Source organism: Panthera tigris, chromosome A3 (assembly GCF_018350195.1).
Source record: "Panthera tigris isolate Pti1 chromosome A3, P.tigris_Pti1_mat1.1, whole genome shotgun sequence".
NCBI lineage: Eukaryota > Metazoa > Chordata > Mammalia > Carnivora > Felidae > Panthera > Panthera tigris.
Genome location: NC_056662.1, coordinates 85004265 through 85023119, shown reverse-complemented (window position 1 = coordinate 85023119; position 18855 = coordinate 85004265). Strand labels below are relative to the sequence as shown.

The 18855-nt window shown below is 40.2% G+C and overlaps 1 protein-coding gene across 1 annotated transcript in view; it reads left to right on the top strand.

Annotated features, from left to right (window-relative positions):
* The first annotated feature begins 8837 nt into the window (after window positions 1–8837).
* The window catches only part of CNRIP1 (cannabinoid receptor interacting protein 1), a 19121-nt gene continuing 9103 nt past the window's right edge, over window positions 8838–18855 (top strand). Inside the window, exons 1-2 of the mRNA XM_042979767.1 lie at window positions 8838–9342; window positions 11383–11533. Of these exons, the coding sequence (XP_042835701.1) occupies window positions 9164–9342; window positions 11383–11533 (330 nt within the window). The 5' untranslated portion in view covers window positions 8838–9163. The remainder of the gene's footprint in view (window positions 9343–11382; window positions 11534–18855) is intronic.

Here is an 18855-nt window from a genome sequence, read left to right as displayed (position 1 = left end):
TCCTAGGCAGAACAGTCTTAATAAATGCTTTTGTACCTGTGGTGCCTAGCTCCAAGTTGGCCTCCAGTGATATCCACTTCCTGGCAGTCAGCCCTTGTGTGTTCCCTTCCATGTGACAATAGCATATGATATAAGTAATGGTATGTCACCTCCAAGATGAAGTTATAAAGACTATGATTTCTGCTTTCTTTCTCACTCTTACTCTCTCTCGCTCTCAGAATCTGCCATGTTGTGGGCGAGGCCCACACTGCAAGAAATTGAACCCTCCAGCCAATGGTCAGAGAGAAACAGAGGCCTCCCCATCACACCCATGTGAGTTAATTTAGAAACACAGCCTGCAACCTCACCTAACAGCTTAAATGAAACCTCATGAGAGACTCTGCACCAAAATCACCCAGCAAAACCCTCCTGGGCACTCGATCCCCCAGAAACTATAAGGTGATATATGTGTACTGTTTCCAGCTGCTAAGTTTTGGGGTGATTTTTTTATGTCTCCCTAGATAAGTAAAGCAGTGCCTGTGTTTGACAGAGATCTGTTGGGTTCCTGACACTAACCATTCACGTAGTGCTGCTCTCAAGACCCCTCCGCTCTGACTCAAAACCCAATCCCTTGTCTGGGCGCCCAGTCCATGAACCCCGCTGTACTCAGACACTCCCTGAAATTGAGACTTAACTCTAGCCTTTGGAATGTCTGTGTGTCACATATGGAACTAGTAAAACAAGAGGGGGAAAATTCCCTGCACAGTATTTTCCATAAAACACTGGTTGGACTTTCCGAATCTAGTAGTTTAATAGTATTTTTCCCTCTCAAGAAAAAAATAATAAAAGTTAAGTTGCTGCTTCCTGACCTACTTATGTGATTCCTCATCTCTCCCTACTCACACTTTCCAGTTTCTTTTGACAGTATATTGCACTCTAAGTGACAGTTCTGTCTTTGAGAGTTGTGCTGTTTTTCAGTCACCTGATTCTCCTTATCATGCACAATCTATTCCACTCTCATCCATCAGTATTAATGGCCCTGTGATTATTCAAGATGACGCTTTGTAAAACATAAGGCAGGAAAAGCAAAAAATATAATAATACTCCCTCTGCCAAGCCAGTCACATGATCCTGACACAAGCTTGGAGCCAGACCAGTCATCATTACCAAGAATTCATCTCATTGTATTTTGTGATTTCAGGGTATGACAATTTCTTAATGTATGCAAACACCTTCTATACCTTTAGAAAGTGACTGGTACTGTGCATTCCGTTTCCGTGTGAGGTGGTTTCAGGCACCTGAGCATGTGGGCCTGTGAGTACATGAGGATAAGACAGGGTGCAAGAAGAGGGAAATATCCTGTTGTTCTAACTTCCCTTACTCAATTTGTTTCTTCATTAATCAGAGAACTCTAAAGGTAGAATAAACTGCAAAAGATCATTAAAATTCCCATCTGGTCTTTGAACTCCATAGCTACGTCTTCAACAAAATTAGACGGGGTCTAATGCCATGGGTTGACAAGGGTTATCAGTGGTGATGGGCTTGCCAGGCACTGTGCTCGGACTTCAGGCACCAGACTTGGACCATCTCAGCTCAGATTCCTCCTCCATCATTTATTTTTGTTTTTATTTTTTCTTTTGCTTGACCAGCACCTTCACTGGTCTTTCTTTGGGAAAAGGCACCCCCTTCTTTTGGGAAATGATTCTTCTCTCCAACCATTTGTTTTTTGTTTTTTGTTTTTTTTTAACGTTTATTTATTTTTGAGACAGAGAGAGACAGAGCATGAACAGGTGAGGAGCAGAGAGAGAGGGAGACACAGAATCTGAAACAGGCTCCAGGCTCTGAGCTGTCAGCACAGAGCCCGACGCGGGGCTTGAACTCACGGACCGTGAGATCATGACCTGAGCTGAAGTCAGACGCTTAACTGACCAAGCCACCCAGGCGCCCCTCCAACCATTTGTTTTAAAGTTTCTATTTCTAGTTATTCCTGAGGTCCAGCTAATACTTCCTCTCCTCTGTACTATCCTTTTCTTTTCATAAAATACCCAGACAGACTTTACCTAAGCTGGTTAGAATTGAGTACCTTTACTTGTAATCACTTGCAAATTAATCCTAATTCAACTGTGCTATGTGTCATGGTGTAAATAAAAGAATAGGAAATTATGGTCTGACTGTATCATAAGACATGTAAAATTAATTAGAGACCTATGTAAGACAATACATAAATATAGTTATTATAGGAATCAATTATCTGGTGGTATATTAAGTGGGTTTTAGCTAAAGAGCATTTAAAACCCAATATTCCATTTGTGAAAAAAATTATTACAATTGCCACACTTGCATGTTAAAAAAATCTATAATTTATTATCATATGCTAACCACTAATACCCTCACCAAACAGATACAATGTATAATATTTTGCCACAGCCAGACATTCTGCCATTTTTCTGTGGAAATCCAAGCTCTACTCTCTTGTTGAACATCCAAAAGTTTAAGTATTCTTCACATAACCTTAGTAGTCAAAATGTCAGCATCCTAACATTGAAGAAAATTTCAAAATATTTGAACAAATGGAAAAATGGGAAGAGGGGGAAAAATTAAACTGTCCCTATCCTTATCACTTGCATTTAACAGAGTGAAAACAGGAAGGGGTCACTTTTTTAAAGTGCTCCTATGGGAAGAGAAAATGTGACAATAATCTGAACCTATCACAGGAGACTCAGTGAATGTCCTGCTCTGGTTTGTTCTGCATCGAACGAAAAATTTTGCAGCCTAAGAACAAAAGATAGCTTTACTGTCTTTTTCTTGGGTAACCATATTAATACAATGCCATGAATTTTTCAGAGGACATATTGAAGAAAATAGAAATGACCAATGGCTTGAATATAATACATGGAACCTCATTTGTAAACACTGAGAAATGACAGCTACATGAGGTTGTTCAGTGTGAGGATGGAGAACGGTAGAGGAGGGAAGCAGAGAGTAAAAATAAAATTGTGATCAATACTTCAGCCTATGGGAAGAATGTGTAGATGTCTAAAAAGACAGTTTGCTCGATGATAAACTCAGATTTCATGGGCTTCATTGTATTATTTGAGAATAAAGAAGAATACTGGACCAATTTTTGGTCAAAAACTTTCACCTTTAGAAAGGAACCTATAAAGAAAAACTATTGCTCTAAAATATTAAGCGTACTCTAAATATCATATTCATTTTGCACTAGATTTTGACTAATTTTATTTTCATAGAATTAAGTAAGGAAAATTAGAAGTGGGATATTTCCCACTTCCTGAATCTACCTCTCTTTCCCTCATGCATTCACATGCCTGCATGCTCAGATGCCTGAAACCACCCCCCCACCCCCGACATGAAACAGAATGCACACTACCAGTCACTACAAACTTGGGTTATCCATGTCCATTTTCTCCTCTTGCAGTCTGCCATTGCCCCCAATATTCCAATTAGCTGTCAGTTGACTATATTGTGATTGCTCTGGGACTTGAAGAGCAGTGAGTATTGGTGAGGGCTGGGCTAGTCAGTAACAGCTTTAGGAAGAAGGCAAGACTTGACTTAGGCCTTGGTGGATGGGTTAATTACAAATAATTCTGAAAAACTGTCATTCATTGATTCATTCAACAAATATTAAGCACCTATTATTTGCTAGGTTCAGTTCTAGGTACTGGGAAGAAGGTTGTAAACAGGATAGAATCTTTGCCCTAAAGGTTTTTATATGCTGGTGGAGGAAACAATGTACAAGTGGACAAGTAAATGTATATTTTATAACTCGAGATGCTAAATGTTCTGAAAATAAAATAAAATAGGGGGATGGCATGGGGGCTAAATTTAGACCTCTCTAGTGAGCTAACATTTGATCAGGGGTCTGAATACAAAGACAGAACAAGGAATGCAGAGATGCAGTGAAATAGCATTCCAGGAGTTTGGCGGGGAGGGGAGAATGGGAACTTAGTGTCTCACCCAGGCAGAGTTTGAGTTGGGGACAATGAAACCATTCTGGAGATGAATGTTGGTGACGGTTCCACAATGATGAATGTACTTAATGCCACAGAAGTGTACACTCTTAAAACTGGTTAAAATGGTCAATTTTATATTATGCATATGTTTTAAACTTTTTTAACATTTATTCATTATTGAGAGACAGAGAGAGACAGAGCACGAGCATGGGAGGGGCAGAGAGAGAGGGAGACACAGAATCCTAAGCAGGCTCCAGGCTCCAGGCTCCAGGCTCCGAGCTGTCAGCACAGAGCTGGACACTGGGCTCGAACCCAAGAGCAGTGAGATCATGACCTGAGCCGAAGTCAGACACCCAACCAACTGAGCCACCCAGGTGCCCCTATATTATGCATATTTTAATCACAATTGTTTTTAAAAGGTTCGTATCTCTATGAAATCTAATTTTAATTGGATATTTATTTTGTGAACAAAAAGTGAGTACTGTTCTTCAGATTACACCCATGGCAGGAATTAACAAAAGTTTTATTTGGATGTCAATTCTTATGCTAAATTGATCCAGAACAAATGCAAGCAAGAACTGATATTAGGATCACCATCACTGAGCCAGAGTCTGCACACTAACTGCATGAGAAGGTAACCAGATTCCCCCAAGAGTCTAGCAGACAAACAGTAGGCCTGTTGCTCATCACCATGGCTACAAAATCCTTTGGGCATAAAGTAGGACCTGCATTCTTCAGAAATGGTCTGGGAGAATGGCTGTGCCTTCAAGTCTAGGAAATGAAACTCAGAGAGGGAGTCTTAATAAAATAGACAGTAAACTAGTTAAAATCTTTGCCACTAAGTCAGTCTGAGCAGGAGAGAGGAGTCTGGCACATCATAAATTACTGATACTAATGTTTTTTAAAAAAAGGAAGGAAGAAAGAGCTCCTGCAGGTGTTAAAAACTGAACATAGATTGAATGAAAAAGAAAGTAGCTAAGCATGCTGGGATTGGATTTTATGTATATGTATATGTATATGTATATGTATATGTATATGTATATGTATACACACACACACACACACACACACACACAGAGCTATGTCTTATGTCATAATGCTGATTGCTTTTTGAAGCCTATTATGAATTTAACACAGAGACTGAAACAGTGAACATGGAAAGTTGCTAGCCTGGTTCCTCTGTCAAGCCCACCATTCACTCAGGCTAAATTTACCAATTTCCAAAAGAATATAATAATGGTTGCCCTGTTGATAGACAATGTTTAAAGTCATCAATTTGAGATAGTAACACCAGAGACCTTAAAAATATTTGGGGGGGGGGGGTGCCTGGATGGCTCAGTTGGTTAAGCATCTGACTTAGGCTCAGGTCATGATCTTGCGATTTGTGAGTTCGAGCCCTGCGACGGGCTCTGTGCTGAGAGCCTGGAGCCTGCTTCAGATTCTGTGTCTCCCTCTCTCTCTGCCCCTTCCCTGCTTGTGCTCTGTCTCTCTGTCTTTCTCTCTCTCAAAATAAACATGAAAAAAATATTTTTTTCAAATAAAAATAGCTACAATTTATTAAGTATCTATATGTATCTGATACTCTTGCTTGTTTTATATAACCTCATTGGGTTCTATGAGCATCATATATGTTACCATTATCATTGAACAAATGAAAAACCTAGGGTTCTGAGAGGTTAAGTAGCTTGGCTTGTTCAAGGTTACTAGCACATAATCAGCAGAGCTGGGATACAAACACAGATCCATTAGACTCTATTCTCATACTCTTTGCACCTTTGTGTTAAAAATAAGAAAATTTCCAGTTACTTTTACATTTACTAATTCCATTTTAAGAAGTTGCATTTTATCATTCTGAAAATGTTATTCCTAATGCATTTTGCCCAGCATCTGTAACACCTCATATTTGAAAAGTAATTTATTTTTTTCAGATGTTTTCCATTTTCTCATTTAATTCTCATTGTGTTGGGAAGGACATATTTTAATTCCCATTTTACACATAATGACAATTGAAATGCAAAGATCTTAAGCGCTTTGCATAAAGCCACTAATTAGTGGCTGAGCCATCATTCAAACTGGAGTCATCTTACTCCACATCCAATACTCTTTTCAACACCCAGGTGGAAGTTGACTTGAGACTGTGGCATTGCTGAACAAAAAGTAGAGGAAAACTAAAATTTCCAAAATGACTTTAAAATAATTCCAAAAGAGTATCACCCTCTTTCCAGTCCCTATCCACCAGAGTAACCAACATTACGCTTGTTGTGTACCTTCTAACTCTTTTTTAAAGGACTAATAAAAACAGATACACATTTATATGGTTTCAATTTTTTTTTAGTGTTTTGTAATACTATCATCCTATAGATATTACTTGCAATTAGATTTTTTTTTTTTCAGTTTACATTACTTCAGATAAATCATATGGGCCTAACTACTTTTCAAGATATGGGAGAATTTACATAAGAACATGTTTAAAACAAGGACAGAAATTCAATGCAACAAATATTTACGGAGCCCCTACTATGTGCCAGGCACTGTTCTATGCATTCTAGGTTACAGCAAAGAACAAAACAAAAGTGTTTGCCCTTGGCCTGCCACAGTTTGCCATCGTGTACTGACCCCACTTTTATCAATAACAGTTTTAGCATATGTGTTTGCTAATACAACATATAATTTATTATATTAACAGTGGCACAAATTATATAGCATGGGTATATAATAATTTATTTATTGGTTGACATTCAGTTTATGCTTTGTTTTGATTTTTACAATCAATGATGCAATTAACAGCCAAACTACATATATCCAATGTAATGATGATTTTATTTTTTCTGAAGAATTGGTTTTTAAAAGTAGGATTGCTGACCCAGCAATGTACGTACGTACATACATACATACATACATACATGGTTTAACTTTAACAAAATCTTTTAGATTTTTTATTTATTTTTTAAGTAATCTCTACACCCAACGTGGAGCTCAAACTCACAACCCCAAGATCGAAAGTTGCATGTTCTACCTGAGCCAGGCAGGAGCCCCATTTACAGTTTAACTTTTAATAAATTCATTAAATTACTTCCAATAAAAGGTTGTAGCAGTTATATTCTTCCACCAGGTTATGACAGTGCTGATTTCCCTACCTCCTTACTATCACTGAATTTTAAGTCTTTAAACTGATAGACAAACAAAAAAGTTTGATATTACTGACCTAGTTTGCATTCCCCTGGCTTTTCTACTAGAAATGACTAAGCATCCTGACATATGTTTATTGACCATTTGTATTTCCACTTAATATTAATTGCTAATATTAGAGTCAGGCACTGGAATGTGCATCATCTCATTTGATTATTACAACAACCCTATCAGAGAGATAACGTTTTCTTCCTCTACCCCTTTTGCAAATGAGAAAACCGTTTCCAAGAGGTTATGAAATTTGCCCAAGGTCACACAGCTGGCAAGGTGATAGAGTGAGGATTTTAACAAGTCTGACTGTAGGGTTTCTGGGCTTAACTACTACATAAACTGCCTCTGCTGCCAAGGAACATTTTCAAGTCAATCCCTCCAGCTTCATTCCCTCCCTTCTAGTGAAGTCTGAACAACTTGGTTAAACTAGCAAATATTTAATTCTTGCAGAAGACACTATGGTAGACATTATTGGGTGATCTGAAGAAGAGCTCCTGCCCCCAAATCTTATTGGGGAACCAAAGTACATTTTATGTAAGGAACATATGTATCAAGTTTTTAAAGGGATTTTATTTAATGTCAACAACTTTGGTGTGGTCAACAAACTTATCAATGTAGAGAAGTGAACAATCACACAAAACTCTGCAGCCTGACAGAATTTAATATTATTCAAGAGTAGTGTAGGGAATACGGCAAACAACTGCGAAATGAGAGTTAAAGCTGATGTAGCTTTAATGTAGGAAACAAATCACTTCTGAGATGATGTTATTTCTAAAGAAAAGCAATACTAACCTGGTTGAACAAAAACTACCGCACAGACCTCTCCCTTCCCATTCGTCCTCACCAACTTCTCCATTCCCCAGGTGTGCTCAGTGGCTCTGGTACTATCCACCCAGGTGGTGCTGAAGCAGGTGCTTCCTCCCGTTTTGCGAAGCCATTTCCAGTACAGCCCTAATACCCTTGGTCTCCTCTTGCTTCCCAAATCATGAGCTGTCAACCGACTTCTCCCATGGAGACGCTCCAATCTCGCTCAATAGGAAATCTAAATTCTGCCTTGTCGCAAGGGGTGCCCTGCCAATAATCTTGTGACCAATTCCCCCTCTTGGCCATTGTCACAAGGGTTATTAGCTCATTTTTCAAGATTTATGTAAATATACGCGACTCATTACACCGTGTCATCCTTGAGAAAAAGATATACATAATAGAAATACACATCTACAAGAAGGTGGAGTTCCCTGAATATGTATTGGTTGTTTTTTTTTGTTTGTTTTTTTTTTGTTTTTTTTTCTTGCGCACATTTCTAATCCAGTTTAGTTTGCAGGTCACATTAGATGGAATTGCGCCTTCCCTCGGCCATTGCCCCCAAGCTTTGGAAGGACTCATATTTCCTGACATCTAAATCACTGGCTAGCGGTTTCCTGCCCCGCTTCCCGTCTCCTTTTCGCCTCTCAGCCTCCTCCTGCCTGGCTGGGGCCCCGATTCGCCAGCAATGGTGTCCACAGCTCTCAGTCGACCGAAGTGGTATCCAGATTACGGTCCTTGGTGTAGTGTCGCTCAACCCCAGCGCCCCAGTACCTCCTCCTCCCCAATCCTCTTCTCCGCCCGCTCCGCGTGGCTCTAGGAGGAGCCTAAATGTCCTCTTCCCCAGCTGAAGGGGATTGTGGTGCGTAAACAGGATTAACTCTCTCGCCCCCAGCTGCGCGGATCTGTCCCGGGCCTGCCGGCTGGAGCGAACCCATCAGTGCGCGGAGGGCGCAGCACCGGAGCGGGGGATGGGGCAGCTCGGGGCCTCGGAGCTATCTCCCGGGCGCTCTTCCTCGCCGAGTGGGGCGGGAGGCCACGGCCTCAGGAGCTGCTTCTCAAAACCCAGGGCGAACGGCCGCGACGGCGCGGGCTCTTAGCTGCAGCCTCCCCTCCGCCACCACCCTCTCCCGCCCCGTGCTTCCTCTCCGCCCCCCACGCTCCAGCCGCTCGGTCGCAGCCCGCGCAGTCCTCCGCCCCCCGGAGCCTCCGCGCCGGTCCCGCACCCAGCCATGGGGGACCTGCCGGGTCTCGTGCGCCTCTCCATCGCGCTGCGCATCCAGCCCAACGACGGCCCGGTCTTCTTCAAGGTGGACGGGCAGCGCTTCGGCCAGAACCGCACCATCAAGCTGCTCACCGGCTCCTCCTACAAGGTGGAGGTGAAGATTAAGCCCACCACGCTGCAGGTCGAGTGAGTAAGCGCGCGCACCGCGGCTGCCCGGCCCCGCTAGGGGTCCGCGCGGAGGACTGAGGCCCCCGGGACAGCCTGAGCCTCTCCCCAGTCCCTCTGGCCTCGCGTCGCGCCCAGCGGGCCCAAGGGTGGGGGAAAGAGGTCATCAGTTCCCTGCTCTTTTTGGTCCCCTCCTCTGTTTTATGCTTGACTTTCCCTATTCACGCTTCCTTCCACCCATTGCGGGGAGGGATGTTTAAAACAGCGTCAGGAAGCCAGGGTTGGGCCGAGGGTTTGTTTTCTTGCAAATTTTTCATCCCTTCTGCCCAGCCCTCGGCGCGGACCCCGAGGCATCCCGGGTGGTTCACCTACCGCAATCCCAGCCCTGTCGACTCGCCGGATTCAGCCAACCGCGAAGCTAAGGAGCGAGAAGGGCTGAGGAATGAGGTGTAAAGGCGGGGATGGGATGATTATTGGGGTTCCCTAAGGGATGCACCCTACTCCACCATCAGCCCTTATGTGACTGGAGACCTTGGGGCTGGAGTAGCAGCCATAAATCCGAGCTCAGCCTCCTCTGCTTGGGCCTAGTTTCCCGGTTTTCCTTGCCAGGTGTTTTTCATTTTCTCCTGATTTGTTTGTTCATCCTGGTGATGGTGCCTGGGATTAGCAACCTCCCTGCCACAAAAGGATGTTTCTTGGTTTATTTGTGGCAGGGATTATCTCTCCCCTGCTACCACAGTTTGGTTCACCCAGTAGACTTCTTCAGTATAGAATGGTGCAGTAGCTTATGGGGAAGTATCTAGGGATGGAGTCCGTTACCTCTCAGCTTCCACTTAAAGCATGGTGTGAAGTTTAATATGGAAAGGGGAAATAAACCAGCTTACACTGTATCTACCATGTGCTGAGCTTGCAGGGCGGGGAAGGGTTTTGAATCCACCAGATACCTTGTATAGCTGAAGTGTCATCTGTAGTCATTAAATTCAATAAACTTGTATTGGCGTTCTAGGTATCAGGCCCTAATTCAGGGACCTAGAACAAAACTGGTTTGTTTCTGGTGCTCTGGCCCATCTACTTGTCACTGTCCCCCACAGCTACATGCACTGGTTACTTTCATTTCCCAGAGTTCTGTGCATCCCCATATGATCCAGGCTTCCTTTCCCATCTTTCCTGGCAACCTCTTCTCCCAAGTTATCTGTTCTATAACACGTTTTCTTCAAGGTGGTTCTCTATTTTTTTTTTAACTAATCTAAAATGAATGTGTTAATGACAACTATTTTTTCTATTTATACTTTAATTTTATCAAGTCTTTTTTTTTTTTTTTTACTGCCCTAACCTAGTAGTTCTTAAACTTGAGTGTCTGTCAGAATCATCTAAAATGTTTATTAAAACACAGATGGCTGAGCCCCACCCTAGTTTCCAGTTTGCTATGTCTAAGGGTAGAGCTTAAAATTTTGTTTTAGGCAGGCGATGCTGACACTGCTGGTCTAGGAACATACCTTGAGAATCACTACCTTAACACAAAGGAATGATGTCAGTGAGAATTCCTGATTCTGTGGCTGGCTTTGAGTAGCCCAAATCATGGGACCTCTGATTGTTGGAACAGAAAAAAATCATGAAATAACTAGTTCAGTGTTTCTCAACCCTACCTGCATGTTAGAATCACCTAGAGAACCTTAAGATAAATTTACCAGTGCCCAGACCACACCCAACCAGTTGAATTCTAAGTTCCAGGGTTGGGAATGGGGCTGGGTATAGGTAAGTTTTTCATAGCCCCACAAATGACAAACTATAGAGGAGGACTGATGGAGTCTGACTCAGCCTTGTACAAGTGTTCTGGATGAGAATACTGAGGTGAGTCCAGAGAGTTTAAGTAGTTGGTCTAGGGTCACGTGACTGGTTAGTTGGAGAACTCAAGACTCCTGACTTTTCAGAACTTTCTACAACACCAGAATGTCTCCTTTAGCCAAACCCAGTAGGATTCCTGCCTAGGGTGTGGTCCAGACCAGGATGGGGTACCTAAGCTAATTCCTACCATATATAGTTAACCTCTGTCCATTGCAGGAACATTTCCATTGGTGGTGTGCTTGTCCCATTGGAGCTGAAGTCTAAAGAGCCTGATGGTGACCGAATTGTTTACACAGGCACATATGACACGGAAGGTGTGGCCCCAACCAAGAGTGGAGAACGGCAACCCATCCAGATCACAATGCCGGTAAGACCTGCATGGGGGTGTCAGGGCAAATGGAAACCATGGAAAAGAAAACAGTCACTATCTTCCCTTAAGAAATAAAAGGAAATACTATGAAATTATAAAATATTATTTTAATTCATAGTTTCATGTTGGAATCTATTTGTCTATAATATCCCAATGCAATTAATTAAATAACCCGTGCTTCTTCAATGGTCAGTTTCTTAGTAATTTCTTATATGGCAAAAATATTAAATCTCTTCCCACACTTTCTAATCTGTTCCATTGATCTGTCTATTCTTAGGCTAATACTGCATTGTTTTAAATGTATTGCTTTTATAATATGTGTTCATGTATTTTGTAACTGGCCACCTTACTAAATTTGCTTACTAAAATTTTTCATTTAATCTTAGGTTTTTCAGATAGGCAGTCATAATCTACATATAACTGTCATTTTCTGAATCTTGTTTCTAGCCTTACTGCACTGGCTAATGTTTTTAGAATAGTGTTGCATGCTAATGGTGGTAAGAGGTATCCTTGTCTTCAGGGTTTTACTATTAGGTACAATGTTAGTTTTAAATATTTATCATGTTGAAGCATCCTTTTTCTAGTTCACTAAGAGGTATTTTTTTTTAGTTGGGAGATGTGTTGAATTTTATCTAATTCCTTTTCCTGTCTATGGAGATAATTGATCTACTTTGATACATTAATGTAAGAATTATATAATAAACTTTCCAATAATAAACTACCCTTTACTTCCTAGAATAAACCATACTTAAATGTTATGTATTTTTTTAAAAATATCACTAAATTCAATATGCTAATATTTTACTTAGGATTTTTAGATTTTTATTTTATTAATTTTTTTATTTGCTTGATTCATCAGCAAATGTGAGGATTTCTTACCTATCAGGCACTGGAGAGGATTAATGAACAAAATAGATATCCCTGTCTTCATGGGGCTTTAATCTAGAGCAGGAAAACATACTTTATACATGATTATCAATAAATAAATAATTACAATAAATACAAAATATATTGGAAAAAGTAGTAGTGCCTTTGGAGCATATACCAAGGGCCTTATCCTAATCCAAGATTTTGGGGATGGCTTTATTGAAAAATAAACAAACAATAAATAAGAGTTGAGGGAGGAGGGAACACTTGAGGAAAGAGGAGCTACAGAGGTCAAGAGCTGGGGGAGAGTATAACGTGTTGTAAGGAAGGAGAGAAACCCAGTGTGGGTGGAGCAGAGAGGGAAGCAGAGACCGCTCAAGATAGAGCTGGGGCAGCATAGGTGGATTTCACTACCTCATCTCCAAAGCCACTTTCAGTTTTAAAATGGTATAAGGGTTACAAATAGACCTAGTCAGGTGATGAAGGAAGTCAGATTCCCAAATACAGTTATTTAGGAACACACTGAATAGGTCTGAAGGCCAGCAAGTCCCTAGTAGGATTCCTTTTTGATTGGACACAGATACAGAGAGGAGGGGCTGGGAATATATCCTAGCATCTCAAGGGATTTACATATTTTTTTAACATGAAAAAGATTAAAACTTAAATGTGAAAAGGGGCACCTGGGTGGCTCAGTCAGTTGAATGTCCGACTCTTGGTTTCAGCTCAGGTCATGATCTTAACGCTTTCATGAGTTTGAGCCCTTTGTGGGGCTCCACGCTGATAGTATGGACCCTGCTTAGGGGTTCTCTGTCTCTCCTGCTCTCTGCCCCTCCCCCACTCATGCTGTCTCTGTTTCTCTCAAAATAAATAAACTTTAAAAATGAAATAACATATCAAGTTTCATAAATTTGAACAAAAACTTAAAAAAATTTTTTTTTTTTTAGTGTTTGTTTATTTTAGAGAGAGACAGAGCATGAGCAAGGGAGGGGCAGAGAGAGAGAGGAAGACATAGAATCCGAAGCAGGCTCCAGGCTCTGAGCTGTCAGCACAGAGCCCAATGCGGGGTTCAAACCCACAAACCTCGAGATCATGATCTGAGCTGAAGTTGGACATGTAACCAACCAAGCCACCCAGGCACCCCGAGAAAAATTTTAAATCAACAGTAATCCCTACATTTTGACTCTGTTGATTTTCAGATTACCTTTCACATATATATAGTTTAGAGTTGCAGTCATTTTTATTATATAATCATGCAACATTCTATACATATTCATTGTTATAATTTTAATGGCATCGTAAGACTCTATAATGCTATGTCATAATGATTAGACTGTTCCCCAGAGATTAGGTATGTCAATTGTTCTCATCATAAAAAGTGCTATGATGAATAATTCTGTGCATATAACTGCCTCAATAGGAGTAATATTATTTGGCCAAAAGAAATCCTTATGGCTGTTCCCGCATATGGCCATTTGTTTTCTGTTTTTGTTTTTTGTTTTTTGTTTTTAAGTGTTGTATGTACTCACTTTACAATGTTACCAGCAATATAGAAGTCTGCTATAATCATGACATAATGGGGAATTAGTTTAAAAAATAATACATTTTCTACTTTACACTTTTTACTATAATTTACAAGAATGAACATTTCAACATTTAATTTTCTTTTTGTGTAAATTGGTTCTTTCATGTTTTGTCAATATTTCTATCAAACATTATTTTTTAAAAATCAGAGTCCTAGGGCATGCCTGGGTGGCTCGGTTGAGCATCTGACTCTTGATTTCAGCTCAGGGCATGATCTCAGGGTCACGGGATAGAGCCCCTCATCGTGCTCTAAACTGAATGTGGAGTCTACTTAAGATATTCTCTCTCTCTCTCTCCCCTCTTTCCCCTCTCTAACCTCCATCTGCCCCTCTACCCTGCTCACATGCTTGCTAGCACTCTCGCTCTCTCTCTCTCTCTCTCAAATGAAATAAAGTAAGGGGCGCCTGGGTGGCTCAGTTGGTTAAGCACCCAGCTTCAGATCAGGTCATGATCTTGTAGTCTGTGAGTTCGAGCCCCACGTCGGGCTCTGTTCTGACCCCTCAGAGCCTGGAGATTACTTCAGATTCTGTATCTCTCCCTTTCTGCCCCTTCCCCACTCATGCTCTGTCTCTCTCTCAAAAATAAGTGAACATTAAAAAAAACTTTTAATAAAATGAAATAAAGTAAAATTAAAAAGTGGAGTTCTCATGAAATTTTTTTATATCTGTAATATCTGTCGTATTTCTCTCACTATTGCTTTGCTTACTTTAATTTTCCATTGTGTAGAAACATAATTACATTTAAATCTCTCCTTTTCCTTTATGATTTCTTCTATTTAAAACTGAGAAAGTTATTTTTCCAGAGTTGACAGTTTATTTTGATCTTTCCATAATTTTAGATTTTGTTATTTAACTTTCTGCTCATTCAAACTTGATTTATATGTTTATACTATAGATCATCTTACAAAGGATTTAAGATTGTGTTAGCATTTTTTGAGTCCCAGTAGTAAAGCCCAGGTTCTTACCTATAATGCCCACATCTAGAAGAAGCAAGTGCTTGATAGTTGATTGTTCCAACAATGACCACACTGGTCATGAGCATTGTCCATGTACTTGTATGGTATCTGTAATAGGCTGATTCTAAGGAAAAAATTGAAGTTATAGAAGATTTCCTGATCAAGTCAGCAGACTTAATGTCAAATTCAAATTTCATTCTAGTAATGAAAGCCTCACATATACAAATCAAAAGAACACTCAGATATCACCTCACGCCAGTCAGAGTGGCCAAAATGAAGAAATCAGAAGACTATAGATGCTGGAGAGGATGTGGAGAAACGAGAACCCTCTTGCACTGTTGGTGGGAATGCAAATTGGTGCAGCCGCTCTGGAAAGCAGTGTGGAGGTTCCTCAGAAAATTAAAAATAGACCTACCCTATGACCCAGCAATAGCACTGCTAGGAATTTATCCAAGGGATACAGGAGTACTGATGCATAGGGGCACTTGTACCCCAATGTTTATAGCAGCACTCTCAACAATAGCCAAATTATGGAAAGAGCCTAAATGTCCATCAACTGATGAATGGATAAAGAAATTGTGGTTTATATACACAGTGGAGTACTACGTGGCAATGAGAAAGAATGAAATATGGCCTTTTGTAGCAACGTGGATGGAACTGGAGAGTGTGATGCTAAGTGAAATAAGCCATACAGAGAAAGACAGATACCATATGGTTTCACTCTTATGTGGATCCTGAGAAACGTAACAGAAACCCGTGGGGGAGGGGAAGGAAAAAAAAAAAAGAGGTTAGAGTGGGAGAGAGCCAAAGCATAAGAGACTGTTAAAAACTGAGAACAAACTGAGGGTTGATGGGGGGTGGGAGGGAGGGGAGGGTGGGTGATGGGTATTGAGGAGGGCACCTTTTGGGATGAGCACTGGGTGTTGTATGGAAACCAATTTGACAATAAATTTCATATATTAAAAAATAAATTAAAAAAAAAAGAAATTAAGAAAAAAAAAAAAAAAAAAGAAAGCCTCACATAGCCCTTAACACTATTTTATGACTTTTGTCATCAGTGTTTCAAGCTTAAGTATTGTAAATTACAGACACAACCACACTTTCACAGACAATAAGGAAGTCTTGAAATGTCCAAGTAAATCCAATTAATCAAGTAGGTGAATCCAGCAAGGGAAACTGAATTAAGGGTATATGAGAGAAACTTCTTAGAAGTGTAAAGTTACTTCAAAGTATTTTTTTTTTAATCTTTGGATAAATAATGCTGGGATTATTGGCTATTTGGCGGGGGGGGGGGGGGGGCGGGGAATCACTGTTATTCTTTCCTGATACCATACCTCAAAATATATTTCAGATGGATCAAGGGGTTAACTGTAAAAAGTCAACTGTTTAAAAAATTGGCATGAAAAGAATTAACTTAAACCTGAAAGAAATGGAAGATATCCAAAGCTAAAAATTGAAAGTTTTGATTAAATGCAATGTAAAGTTTCTGTCAAACATCATAAAGTTAAATTTTCATTAAAACATTTTAAAAATTTTTTAACATTTATTTATTTTTGAGGGAGAGAGAGAGACAGAGCGTAAACTGGGGAGAGGCAGAGAGAGAGGGAGACACAGAATCTAAAGCAGGCTCCAGCACAGAGCCTGACACGGGGCTCAAACTCACAAGCTGTGAGATCATGACCTGAGCCGAAGTCGGATGCTTAACTGACTGAGCCACCCGGCACCCCATCATTAAAAGACCATTTAAATTAAAAGGCAAATAGCAATTGATGAAAAACTTATTTGTGACATGCATAGTATCCTAAGCTATGTTGCCTTGATTTTCAGCCACTGCCCACACAGACCTTGCTTGCTGCCATTAGTGACTTTTCACAGCCCTTTACTACCCACTGAAGCTGAAGGCAGGAAGTAGTCAAATGATATCTGACTTAGGCTGATGGCAGTGATCTGTGTATTCAGATAATTCCAGAGGCCCCAGCACTGGGAGTGAATAAAGTGATACCCAACTCTTAAAGCTCTCAACCTGCACTTCAAACACCAGCACTGATTTGCACCTTAATGTGACTGATGCCCCACTCAGTCCCTCCAAGGAGAGGGTCCAGGTGGAGATTCTGTTGGCACAAATCATCCCATTCCCCTTTTGTTGGCCCTCTTCAGTGGGAGGCTGGTGGGAGTTTGAAGGAACAAAAAGGGCAGGGACTTATAGGAGCTTGTTAGGAGGCTATGTGCACAGAGGTAGGTAGCCTTACACATGTCTTCCCAAATAGAAAAGTTGTTCCTCATGTCAGCTCTGTGGAGTCATTTGGCAAGATCTGTAACTTAATATACAAAGAATTTTTAGAAACCAGTGAGAAAAAGATAACCATGGGATGTGGCAAATGGAAAAATAAGCAAAAAAAAAAAAAAAAAAAGCAATTCACAGAAGAGGAAATACAAATGACCAATATATATATTTTTAAATGGCTTGATTTCACTATTGTTAAAAACAAAAACAAAAAACAAAACCCTACAAATAGTGCAATGCCAATTTTCACCTACAAAGTTGGTGAAATATTAAAAAATAATACCAGTTCAGTGCGAGCATATTTCTTAATGAAATATAGTAATTTTTATAAATTGATATTGTATCCTACAAACTTGCTAAATTCACTTATTAATTTTAGTAGCTTTTTATTAGATTGCTTAGTATTTTCTGCAGAGTTGTTCATCTATAAATAGAAACAGTTTTACTTTCCCTTTTTTTTTTCCCTCTTGCCTTAAGGTACTGGCTAGGACCTTCAACACAGTGCTAAACAGAAGTAGTAAGAGCTGATGTTTTTGCCTTATTTCCAATCTTACAGGGAAAGAACTCATTCTCTTACCTTTAAGGGTGATATTAACTATAGATTTTTTATCAATGCCCCGTAGTCAGATTAAAGAACTTTCTTTCTAGCCCCAGTTTGCTGAGAGTTTTTATCATGAATGGATGTTGAATTACCAAATGTTGAATTATCCATCTATGGATATGATAATATGTCTTTTCTTCTTTATTTTTGTTAATACGGTGAATTACAGGGATTTTAAATTAGTGAACCATCCTTGAGTTCCAAGGATAAACCTCTCTTGGTACTGTTGTAAGATCCTATTTCTAGATTTGATTTATTAATATTTCAAGCAAATAAAAGTTAAAAGCAAATTTTATGCATAAGTCCATGAGAATTTTTGTCTGTAATTTACCTTGTAGTATCTTTGTCATTTGTGTTAGGGTAAAACTGGCTTCATAAAATGAATTAAGGGGCAGATAGCTGACACAGTCAGAAGAGCATGCAACTCTTAATCTCTGGGTTGTAAGTTCGAGCCCAACATGGGGTATAGAGATTACTAAAAAATAAAGTCTTTAAGGGGTACCTGGGTGGCTCAGTTGGTTAAGCATCTGCTTCGGCTCAGGTCATGATCTCATGGTTCGTTAGTTCAAGCCCCGCATCAGGTTCTGTGATAACAGCCTGGAGCCTGGAGCCTGTTTCAGATTCTGTGTCTCCTTTGCTCTCTCTGCCCCTCCCCCACCTATGCTCTATCTCTGTCTCTCTTTCTCTCTCAAAAATAAACATTAAGGGGCGCCTGGGTGGCTTAGTCGGTTAAGCGGCCAACTTCAGCTCAGGTCATGATCTCGTGGTCCATGAGTTCAAGTCCCGCGTCAGGCTCTGTGCTGACAGCTCAGAGCCTGGAGCCTGTTTCAGATTCTGTGTCTCCCTCTCTCTGACCCTCCCCCATTCATGCTCTGTCTCTCTCTGTCTCAAAAATAAATAAACGTTAAAAAAAATTTTTTTCTTAAAAAAAAATAAACATTAAAAATTTTTTAATTAAAAGATCTTTAATAAATAAATAAATGAATAAACAATAAAATGAATTGAGAAGTGTTCCTTCCTCTCTTGTCTAA